Source organism: Archocentrus centrarchus, chromosome 7, assembly GCF_007364275.1.
Source record: "Archocentrus centrarchus isolate MPI-CPG fArcCen1 chromosome 7, fArcCen1, whole genome shotgun sequence".
Lineage (NCBI taxonomy): Eukaryota > Metazoa > Chordata > Actinopteri > Cichliformes > Cichlidae > Archocentrus > Archocentrus centrarchus.
Window position 1 is genome coordinate 33887926 of NC_044352.1, and position 12600 is coordinate 33900525.

Consider the following 12600-nt stretch of genomic DNA (forward strand, 5'->3'; position numbering starts at 1 on the left):
GCTGCATTTCGCGCTCCTGACACAGGGGGAACAGATTTTCAGGGGGGAACAGAATTTCACCCAACACCGGCAGTCGGGTGTACTTTCCGGCTAGAGCGAGCCTCGATAGGCCAGTCAGCTGACAGCTAGCGCAGCGAGCTGCTGGTAGAGCAGCGGCAACGGACAGCTCCGAGAACAGCGGAGCACTTTTTATAAATAAGCGATATGAATTTGGACACAGCTCATCACGCTCATCACATTGTGTGTCGATATAATCTGTATGCCTGGAACTCGTGCACTGAGAAACGTTCCACGGTGCAAAGTGCGATTAAAATGCGTTAAATTTTTTTGTTATTTTCCCCATAATTAATTAATAGTAATTAACGTGTTAAAGTCCCACCCCTAATATATATATATATATATATATATATATATATATATATATATATATATATATATATATATATATACATGTGTATATATATATATATATATATATATATATATATATATATACATACATACACACATATATACACACATACATGGTTACACAAACCAACAGTTTTGTTGTGTTGTTATTGCATGGGTGTTTGTGTCTGTTTCATGAAATGTACTTACCAATGAGGGCAGAACGCCGCAGCACCAACCATCATGAGCTAGAGGCAGGCAAAGAAAGCCCCAGGAAACCCAGGCCACCAGTAGCCCGCCAAGACCTACGAAGACCCACGGCCACTCATTCCAGAGACAACCGCATACCCACCCCAGCAGATGGGGGAGGGAGGTTACAGACGGAGCCGCCCCCAGTAGACGAACAAGGGCCCAGAGAACCCAAGGCAATGAGAAGCCAGCCCACCTCCAGCGGCAAGCCCCCTGCACAGTCCGATGGCCCTGGGGCCCTGCCGACGGACTGTGCAGGAGTGCCCGACACCCCACAGACCCCCCCCACACACGTCGAAGAAGCCAACGCAGCCCCACACCACAACCCCCAGGGGAGCAGGTCAACACCCACTTCAGAACATCCAGCCCCACCCAGGAACCCCAAGGCACCCACACCCCAGGGGGGCATGGGGGGAGGAGACGAGGAGGCAACCAGCGAGGAGCAGCCGGGAGGCAGGGCACAAGGCCCAGACCCAGGTCCAGCCATACATACAAACACGCATACACACCCGCATGCACATCCACATCCACATTTATGCACATGTAACAATGCCAGTTCTTTGTTAATAGTGTTTATAGTTTACAGTTGTCTCTGCCTGTTATGTTCATATTTATTTATGTAGAATTTCACAAAAATTATTTTATTTAATTTACCTGACGTGTTTGTGTAGCTCCGGTTGGTGTGCGGAACCTTTCTTTTGTTATAGTTTTCTGTACCCCTACGTTTAGTTTTCTGGGACAACTCCTTTATAAGGAGCAGTTTCATGCTCACTCTCCCCCTTCTTCCTGTGGCGGTGAGTGAAAGTTTAGGAAGTTTAGTAATCGTAAATCCAGCTGTACTAGACAATAATGTCTTTGTGTGTTTTGTTTGTGTAGGAGCTTACAACGATCGTCACCAACCAGATAGTGATATTTGTTTACTGTGTCGTCAGGTATGTTTTGTATGATCGATTGTTGTGTTTAATGTGTTGCTGTGTAGTTCCCCCTTCTTCCTGTGGCATTCGGATGGAGCGGGGCTTACAGCGATCGTCACCAACCAGATAGTGATATTTGTTTACTGTGTCATCAGAAATAAAAGGAGATCGCCTCCAAATCACGTCAGTGGCCTGATCTGATCATTGATCCACACAACGCAGAGAGCTGTAGAAGAAGCCACCAGTTACACTCAGATACACATACAGTGCCTTGCGAAAGTATTCAGCCCCCTTGAACTTTTCAACCTTTTGCCACATTTCAGGCTTCAAACATAAAGATATAAAATTTTTATTTTTTGTGAAGAATCAACAACAAGTGGGACACAATCGTGAAGTGGAATGAAATTTATTGGATGTGTCAAACTTTTTTAACAAATAAAAAACTGAAAAGTGGGGCGTACAATATTATTCAGCCCCTTTACTTTCAGTGCAGCAAACTCACTCCAGAAGTTCAGTGAGGATCTCTGAATGATCCAATGTTGTCCCAAATGACTGATAATGATGAATAGAATCCACCTGTGTGTAATCAAGTCTCCGTATAAATGCACCTGCTCTGTGATAGTCTCAGGGTTCTGTTCAAAGCGCAAAGAGCATCATGAAGACCAAGGAACACACCAGGCAGGTCCGAGATACTGTTGTGGAGAAGTTCAAAGCCGGATTTGGATACAAAAAGATTTCCCAAGCTTTAAACATCTTAAGGAGCACTGTGCAAGCAATCATATTGAAATGGAAGGAGTATCAGACCACTGCAAATCTACAAAGCTGTCCCTCTAAATTTTCATCTCAAACAAGGAGAAGACTGATCAGAGATGCAGCCAAGAGGCCCATGATCACTCTGGATGAACTGCAGAGATCTACAGCTGAGGTGGGAGAGTCTCTCCGTAGGACAACAATCAGTCATACACTGCAAAAATCTGGCCTTTATGGAAGAGTGGCAAGAAGAAAGCCATTTCTCAAAGATATCCATAAAAAGTCTCGTTTAAAGTTTGCCACAAGCCACCTGGGAGACACACCTGTGGAAGAAGGTGCTCTGGTGAGATGAAACCAAAATCGAACTGTTTGGCCACAATGCAAAATGATATGTTTGGCGTAAAAGCAACACAGCTCATCACCCTGAACACACCATCCCCACTGTCAAACATGGTGGTGGCAGCATCATGGTTTGGGCCTGCTTTTCGTCAGCAGGGACAGGGAAGATGGTCAAAATTGATGGGAAGATGGATGGGGCCAAATACAGGACCATTCTGGAAGAAAACCTGTTGGAGTCTACAAGAGACCTGAGACTGGGACGGAGATTTATCTTCCAACAAGACAATGATCCAAAACATAAAGCCAAATCTACAATGGAATGGTTCACAAATAAATGTATCCAGGTGTTGGAATGGCCAAGACAAAGTCCAGACCTGAATCCAATCGAGAATCTGTGGAAAGAGCTGAAGACTGCTGTTCACAAACGCTCTCCATCCAACCTCACTGAGCTCGAGCTGTTTTGCAAGGAAGAATGGGCAAGAATTTCAGTCTCTCAATGTGCAAAACTGATAGAGACATACCCCAAGCAACTTGCAGCTGTAATTGCGGCAAAAGGTGGCGCTACAAAGGATTAACGCAAGAGGGCCGAATAATATTGCACGCCCCACTTTTCAGTTTTTATTTGTTAAAAAAGTTTGACACATCCAATAAATTTCATTCCACTTCACAATTATGTCCCACTTGTTGATTCTTCACAAAAAATTAAAATTTTATATCTTTATGTTTGAAGCCTGAAATGGGGGCCGAATACTTTAGCAAGGCACTGTACATGCACATACACACTCACCGACACACATATATATGCATAGATACACACATACGCACACTCATCAAACATAATCCTCAATCAGTGTTAAAGTAACTAGTATTTTGTAGTGTTGTAGTACTTGAGACCGGTCTTGGTCTCGAGACGGCTTTTTGATGGTCTGGGTCTTGTCATGGACTTGACCGCATTTGTAATCTGTCTTGTTACGGACTCAGACATTGAGGTCTTGGGATTTTATTTCAAGACCAGTCAAGACCGCAACTGTGGAAATATCACTAAATTGCCAGAATATTGTCCAATTAATTTTTTAACATCCTTGCTTTTATTGGATGCAAAACATACCGATTCAAATCCAAAAAAGATTGCGCTTGTCCACTGTTGCCAACTCTTCAGTAAGGAAAGTAGCTATTGGCTGTCCTAAAAGTTGCTATATGGCATCATCACCTAATTTGCATTATTGATTATTTGCATGTAGTTCCAATCAAGGCTGTAGGTGAGAGAAATAACATCTTTGGAGACTAAAAGGCCAGTGAAGCACACAGAAAGTAGTACCACTTTGTGTTGATCTTTCACATTAAATTCCAGTAAAATATATTTATGTTTGTGGTTGTAATGTGACAAAATATGGAAAAGTTCAAGGGGTATGAATACTTTTGCAAGCCACTGTATGTATGTCACCCACATAAGCGCTACTTTTGACACAATTAGACAGCTCAGTGTAGTGCTCCTGCCATAACTTAGTAATTTCTTTTACATCACTGACACATCAATAGTAGTTGGAAGTGATGTTTTGCAATTATTTTCTTAATTTCTTTCCAAAAGTCCTTGATATTGTTATTTTTTTAACTTTCTTGCAAGAGAGTCAGACCTCATAGTGTTCTCATTTCTCTTTATAAATCTTAAAGCATATTTAAAATTTGCATTTGCCTATTTTTTATACTCAAACAAAGGGCCATGTCTATGTTTACCTGAATCAACCCATGCTTTAAGAGCCCTTCTGGCCTCTCCGTGAAGCTCTCCTACATAGTCATTCCAGCCTGGCTTGATACCATGTGAGCTGGTTTTATACAGAGGCTTACTTGAGGTAAGAAGGTACGTCACAAGATTCTCATACATACACAGTAAAAAACAAAGTGTCAATTTAACACCTATAGAGTTGAATTTAACTCCGTTTCAGATAACATTTGGTCCCACTCGAAAATAGTGTAAAATGTACTCTATGGCCAGTGTCAAATTTTCAGAGTTAATTTTACTCATTTTAGTGTCAAAATCAACAAGTCAGTGAGTCAAATTATTTAACACTATTGTTGTTTTACACTCTTCAGAGTAATACTGTTATTTTTATGGAGTTAATTTTACACTAAATTTACTTAAAAATGTACACTTTATTGTGTTGTTTTTTTTTCCCCTTTCTTGTTTTGTTTTTTTTACACATATACCATATAATGCTAAAATTTAGCATTATATGGCTTTTATAAAATCTACCAATCACAATAATCACAAAGTTATAAGTTCACAGTGACAACATTTATTCAACTTTATGATCCAGTGCCATAATTACTTTAACAGTGTCAGTTTAATCATCTTCAAAACAATGTTCACCAAAGATAGCAATATGGGACAACAAAGAGAGCAGTGTCATTTGCTTCATATGACATTTGTATGGCAAAGGGCTTCGGATAACATAGATGGTTGACATCAAACACAACAAAACCTTGCATCATTTTAGTAACTTCATAAGCATGAAAATGTTCATGAAAAGTTACTGTACATAAAGGCAATGTAAGCAGCAACAATTTGTCTTTAACTATGAACACAGACTTGATCTGGTAAAAGACAGGCATTTCAGATTCAACTTTGCCACAAATAACCAGATGAGGACAGTAAATAAATCCACTGTGTTTTGCCCAGTTCACTTTCATAACTTGAACCTCACGAGACACTTGCACTGCCTCAGAAATGTCAGAACCTCCTTTTACCATGTTTAAAGATACCATTTTCCCTGGTCCAATGTCCAATCGATTAAAAGTTGATGAAGCTTGCCAAACATGTGCCATATAATTTTGATGTTTTTTAGCGAGTGTTTTCGTAATGTTTTTAAAAGACTTTAATTGTTTCTTAAAAAAATTGTGTTTACCTTCATAGCGCATGCACCAGCTATGAAGTACAGGGCCAATTTTCTGAATGCACCTAGGATAATGGATGAGAAAATGGTGCTTTGGTAAAAGTTTTTTCTGTGGATACAACTTTTTAAACAGTTTGTGATGATCCACAATCAAATGTTTTAAATATACACAGAGACCTTGGGTTAACATTGGAGAAAGAACAATATTTACAATTTGTAGTAGTAAAAGGAGGAGGCGCCAGTGTGGATTATCAGATGTTACCAGATCTCCAAACATGAGAGGAACATTCTTCAGCAAGCACCATGATTGAACTGCATTTAGTCCCAGATCATTCGATTCTCCACATAAATTCACAGCCACTGGCCTGTTGTTCCTCTCCATGAATCCATAGTCAAAAGTTAGTATTCTCAAATTCAGTTCCTCCAATGTAATGTGTTCTTTAAAATACTCAAACAAAATTTTCAACTCGTACTGGCCAATACCTTCAAAAATGTCGTGCATCACATCAACTGAGAAGTTTTCAGTTGTGTGAAAAAACATAAGTGAATTTAAAATACATGAACGCTTCACACCAAAAATATGAGGAAGAGAGGGATTGTAAGCCATTTCTTGGCAGTGTGCAGTGTGCATTTCTTTGGTGCGCAGCACTATTTTGGAAGAATCTTCGGAGAATTCTGTTTGGAAGTCATCTTTTTCAGCCAAACAGAACCTGCAACAATACCTTGCACTGAAAGACTCAACCAGACCAAACAAGCTATGTAGGCCTAAATTATCCCCAGTCACCTGCACAATACTCCCATGAACATGGCAACCGTACAGTGGAATAAAAATTCCATCAGTTTCCAAAACTCTAATGTCTCTAACAATAGGTGCAAGAATTTCACTAAAGCCATACCGTTTAACATCTTGTGCATGAAACAAGGCACAAAGGTGTATGTTAGCTAAAAGAGAATTCCATTTTGGAGAGAAGTTACGTAATGTAAAATATATTGCACCCAATTTGTAAATACCTCGTTTGGAACCAAGAGGGTTTGCTACCTCAAAATCATCATAAAACATCTGGATCTGCACTGAGTGCTTTTCAGTTGAAAACAAAGGATGACCCTTAAAAAAAGATCCATCATAAATATCTTTAAGTGTTGAGTCATCAAAAGTTGAGCTTTTCAACATTTCAGTAGAATATGGACTTTTAAATATAGACTCCAAAGTAGATAGAATTGGAACATACATGAACTTGTCTTGAACTACAACCTGATCATATGTTCCCGTCTTCTTATTTCGTCTAGTGTCAAATCTTGATCCAATTACACATTCAATTGGTTTTACAGTTTCCCACTTGCCTGACAAAAATTTAGATCTTTTGTATTCCGAGTTAAGAATTGTGAAAGGATTCTCAAGTTCTTCAAAACATGCTTCAACTTTCTTGCACATTACAGTGTCTCTTTCACTGCTAAATACATTCTTTATTACAGTTTCTTTAGCGTGATGTTGGATGTCTTTTACAATCTCTTCCATGGAAATCACAACAGAATTCACCAAACTTTGGCCAACACCTGCAGCCTCCATATCTGAAATTACTGATGCACAACTATTTACAATGTTTGTTGAAGATAAAGCTGTGTCAGCCTCTAAAGATTCAGTCACCATTTCAACATCTCTGGCATCTCTTGTGTCCAGAACATTTTTGTAAGGTGAAAACTCCCCATCTTCTACAGATTCAAATAAACCACTAAGATGACATCTATTTAGATGCTTTCTAAAACCAGAAAAGCTACCAAAAGAACGTGAGCATCCTACTTGACCACATTTAATATGGAGAGTCCTGCCAGAACAAAGACCATGGATTAGTTTAAGGTGCTTAACAAGGCTGTTTGGTGCATCACTGTCACATTTGCAGATAAAACACTTCATTGTTTGATGTCACACTAATGGAGCGTTCTTGCTCTCAACTCTGCAACTCTGGGTGTTTCCTTTGTTTCTCCAACATCTATGTTGTAAACAGTTGTTTGGAGAAAGGTGAAGAAGTTGGTCAAGGGAGCACTGTATGATGTACCAAACACATAATGGGCCTTAAAGAGCTCATCAAGAGCTCCAACTGAACATGTTGCCTTACATGGAATAGCATAGTTGTCAATCACAATGAAGAATGCGTGAATACTGCTTTGGATGGATCCCTGGACCAGGAGGTAGGGCTGGGTACGTTGCGTGATTTTGTCAAGATGCTGCTGTACACTGGTTCCAACCTACATAAAAAAAAAAAAATATATAAAAACATGACAAAAGTATTTAGTGACAAATTTCTGAATGAAGATCAGACAGAATCAAATTTTGAATTGTAAAAATGAAGAGACTGAATTATGCATTTTTATCTTTAAACAACTGTTTAGCAGTACCTTTAGAAATCTGATGAGGTGATCCACTGCTTGAGATGCAGACATCTTACCCGGCCTCTTTCGTCCTTGTGCAGATGGTGGTAGCAGATGCAGCAGAAGCAAAATAGCAGACATGTCACTATCCCAACCTACAGACCAACAGCTTCAGGTTACAGTCATCCCACTAACATATAAATTTGTCACAATTACCTAGAGGACCAACATACCATTCTCAGCTTCAGCATCTAACTCTGCATTCCGCAATAAATCCAAGAGCTCAGTGGTGGGTACCAGGCCATGGCTTTCCTTTATAACCTTGGATTTGAGACTGGTGGGCCACTTCTCCAAAAATCTGTTGGCAGTGCCTTCACCAAACAGGAGTCTGAAATCTTGTTTTATCTGAAATGCATAAATAAAAGCATTTCACACAGTGATAAGATGTAAATGGCCTGTACTTGTATAGTGCTTTATGAAGTCCAGAGGACCCCAAAGTGATTTACACCACATTTAGTCATTTACATGCTGATGGTGGTGAGCTACATTGTACCCACAGTTGCACAAGGGAAGACTGACATAAGCAATGCTGCCATGTGCTTGTGCCACCAGGCTTTCTGAACACCACCAGCAGGCAAGGCAGGTGAAGTGTCTTGCCCAAGGACATAACAATTTAGAAAGAGTTGTGGTTCAAACTGGTAATACACAGGTTACAGGACAAACTCCAATGACTGTTGCCACTGAATATTTTAGTAGTGTAAGAGATAAAGCTGTCTTACCAGTCCTGGTGTGTCCAGAAACCGTGGAAAGACAGAGAAGACAGTTGCTGCTTTCTTTTCATCATTGACCATTGAATGACGGTAATGGAAGGTAGCCTTCATCTTCTCACGGACAGTGTCATCATCAGCAGAGTGTTTCAAAACAGCAATAGCTGCTTCCACTTCCTCATCTGACAGCACTTTGTCAGCAGTGAAAACCCTGGATTGACCATGGCCTGGTCCACCACCTTAAAAAAAAAAAAAAGTTTCTAACTCCCAGCCAGATTTTACATTACTTTACATATACTCACTATTGAGAAAACTTACTTTTTGGAGATTTGCTACCTGAGGCACCCCTTTCCTCTGCAGTTTTTCTTTGAATGGTCTTTAAACGCCATGCAAGGTATCCTGAACCGCTCTCTGGATCATAGTAATGCTCCTATGTCAATAAATACAAGCAGACTTACCATTCCATAAACATCTTTGAAGGTAAATATATATGCTTAATGTTGCTGAGACCCTTTTACTTACATATCCATGTTTTGAAAATGGGTCTTCCAGATAGGGAAATAAGGCAACGATCTGAGCATACATCACTCTGATGCTTTTAGGAGGGGATGATCTGATATATGATCAAACAATGAGTCACTAAACTGACGTTTGAAAAAATAATGAAAAACAATTCAAAACCAAAATGTTTCTTTATAGCCTAAGTGTATGATTCTTACCCATGTGCTTCTGTCATTGCAGCTGTAAGGATGTTTATCATCTGTCTTCTGGTTGCATCTGTCAAGCATTTAGTTCTTGCATACTCTTGTATGATACGCTCACCACCAGGCTTTGTTGTCAAGATTTTTTCAATCAACTTCAATTTCAAAGAAAAACATTTTTTAAAACTCTTGAACCACTAAACCTAGAAAGTACATAAACAATGCTAAATTAAATGTAATAACTTACCGCTTGTGCCTCATAATTTATGTGACATGGCCTTTTAGGTTGACTTCCTTCAGCAGTGGCTTCTTCTTCTGATGGGTCACACATTGTGAAATTCAGAATGATTGTATCATCAGATGTGACTGAAGATGAAGATGATGATGATGATAGAACAGCACCTGCAAAAAGTAAAGCAACAGCCTGTTTAGGAGAACTCTAATGCTCCCAAACCAGCTTCTAAATTAAATATAAATACATCGGTGAATTGTTAGTGATTACCAGGATTTTCTTTGTTGCTCAACATAACTCGAAAGGTTCCAGGTGACTGATTCACTATTTCTTCAAAAACATCTACATCAACTTCTGTATCAGACTGGTCATACACCTTCAGATCCTGCTGTCTGCCTTCTGGAATGTTAAATTTCAGGCACACTAAAGCAGAAAGAAATATTAAAGAAGTGAAAATGAAAACATTCACTGCTGATAAATAAAGGGTGAAATAAGTAGAGTAACCCAACTAATTTTACAAAATGCCAGTGAGTTCAATCCAGTACATTTTAATACATGTTAATGCAAAGAAAAAAAATACTTCATGCAAGATGGGTTTCTTATGCAAGAAAAAAGTAGTGAGATTATTTTACTAGCATACTAACCTTCTCTCACGAATGCATCAAATGTTAGGTCAGAAAGTTTCACGTACTTCTGCTCCCCACTAAGCAAAACACGCAGTAGCATGGTCTGTTCGAAAAAAAGAATAACAAAAATAAACAACCACGACAGACACATTTTAATAGTTAATTTATGTGCTTCAAAGGTAATGCCATTTGAAAACTGAGTTAATATTCCCAATACACTTGAACATAATCTGTACAAGCAGTATGGCGCCTATTAGCTGCTACAGCCATGGTGCTAACCATGCTAACATGACTCGGTGGGTGCTACGACCCCGGAGTACCCACGGAATCTGGGCCTATGGCATAAGGCACAGTGATTAATACTATTACAATTTATAACAGTTACGTATTCTTACCTTGACAGCCTTCAGAAAAAAACTGAGCAAATATTTTGAGGTGGACAACTTGTCTAGCATAGGGCTATCCCTCGGCTCTCACCCTAACACAATACAACTTTCTCCAAACGGGTACAAAAATGAGGAGACATGGAGGCGGTTTTTCACCACTAACAAACTAAGCCATGGTGCCAAAAACCATTTGCCAAGCTAGTACTCACGCATAATAGTTGCGAACATATTTAATTGATAACAACAGAAGCTATAATATCGTTCTTCATCACAATTAATATTAAAATAAGTTAGTAAGTTAATAACACCGGATTGTTGAAAGTTACTTAATTTTTATGTAGCACAACTCCGTTCAGAATCCAAAATGGAAGTAGCCGTCTCACGAACTTCAGAAAACTGGTGCTTCGTCTTCTTTCTTCCTCCTCCCCCTCCTCTTTGCGGTTGCCAAAAATCTTTACTGGGGCATTATTGACACTTGACAGAGTAAAAAGTTTCACTGCGTGAATGTAGCATTTTACTCTGACTTTTAACTCCAATGTCAGAGCCGATTTACACTCCATATAGTTATAAATACTCTATTTAGATTAAATTAGGTTTACACTGAAATATTAACACCACATTTTTTACTGTGTAGTGCATAACTCAGTGCTATGTTGAGGGTTCTTACAGTTCATATCATGGCATGACACGGCTTCTTTTGGAAAAAACACCCTAAATATGTTTAGGGCTGGGGAATATGGACCAAAATAATTTCTCAATATTTTTTTAACTGAATGGTGATATACGAAATATATCTTGATATTATTTCTTCCCAAAGGTATAAACAAAAAGGCACTTCTGAGTCAAAGCTACATGTCCCAAATGTCACACAGACACTTTTATTAACACTCAGCTGTAGACGTACATGAGAAATTGCTCAAAAATGAACCACTGGTATATTTAAATTGCTCCTCAAATAAATAAATGTTTTTTTTCCTTCATAAGAAAAGACTAACAGCTATGCTATTAAAATGTAAACAGAAAAGATACAGAGCAAAAATAGCAAACGGCTGACTTCTTCTCTATTCTTTAAATAGCCAGTCTGCAGTGAAGTAGACTTCACCAAAGCACTTCCTCCTGTGTAAGATAACAAAATATGTAAACAAACTGAATGAACAAACTTCCATCCTTCAATCAAAGTGATTACATCACACACGCGCCTTATTTGGTTCAGAATATAACCAACAACATGAAGACATAAGCATCAAGATAAAAAGCATTACAACATTGTGTTCACAGTGTTTCAGCAACAGCAGCAGCTGTTTTACGTGCAGTCTGTGCACATGCAGCAAGCGCTAAAAAGATAGAGCCGTTACCGAGATGTGAGCTCAGTTGGAGCGCAAGGAAGCGTTTTTCTAGTGTCCAAAGCAGCAGCGCTTTTTCCTGTAACCACCTTAAAACCTTTACTTTGAAACAGCTGAAGGTCCTTCATCAACCACCTGATCAGTAAGTGTCAATGTGAAGAAAACTTTGAAGCTGCTCCATCCACCGGTGTTTGTTTTACACAGGAAAAAAACTGCAGTATGAAAGTTAAAATATGCAGATGGATTGTTAATACGGAGCAAATATTTCTAATCAGATCACTTGATTAATCAATGGAATAATTGATATTTTCAACCCTGTTACGTTGTACTGCTTTCACTATACTGTATGAATAATCATCTCCTGTAACATTTAGTTGATGAGGACTGTCAGAGTATGCTGGCTCAGAGGCTGGTTCTTGCACACCTTGCAGTTGTATTTTATGTTAAAATTAGGGGTGGGACTTGATTAAAAAAATTAATCGAATTAATTACAAGCTTTGTAATTAATTAATATTTGACATGAGAAATATTAATTTAAGTTTAGTTGATGAATGAATCAATATACATAAGCTTAAACTTCAAAATTTTGTTTATTTTCCCACCAGTCTACTACACAAACCAATGAAGGGTGGAAGTGCTCCTGTG

At 38.9% G+C, this 12600-nt stretch overlaps 2 protein-coding genes across 3 annotated transcripts; both read right to left on the bottom strand.

Annotated features, from left to right (window-relative positions):
* Positions 1-4948: 4948 nt before the first annotated feature.
* On the bottom strand, positions 4949-8150 carry LOC115783410 (uncharacterized). Of its 2 annotated transcripts, none has more exons than XM_030734219.1 (3): positions 8134-8150; positions 7928-7992; positions 4949-7777 (listed from the first exon to the last, which is right to left on the bottom strand). In XM_030734219.1, exon 3 carries the CDS (start codon positions 7443-7445, stop codon positions 5007-5009), a length of 2439 nt encoding a protein of 812 aa, XP_030590079.1. In that variant the 5' UTR covers positions 7446-7777; positions 7928-7992; positions 8134-8150; the 3' UTR covers positions 4949-5006. The 2 variants fall into 2 exon arrangements, with proteins under 2 accessions (XP_030590079.1, XP_030590078.1); XM_030734218.1 differs by having other exon boundaries at positions 7928-8055; positions 8134-8149.
* Positions 7460-10992, bottom strand: LOC115782470 (uncharacterized). The gene is made up of 11 exons (XM_030732645.1): positions 10622-10992; positions 10245-10329; positions 9871-10023; positions 9616-9770; positions 9387-9523; positions 9190-9280; positions 8986-9097; positions 8680-8906; positions 8134-8305; positions 7928-8055; positions 7460-7777 (listed from the first exon to the last, which is right to left on the bottom strand). Exons 1-11 carry the CDS (start codon positions 10679-10681, stop codon positions 7460-7462), a joined length of 1638 nt encoding a protein of 545 aa, XP_030588505.1. The 5' UTR covers positions 10682-10992.
* Positions 10993-12600: the final 1608 nt, after the last annotated feature.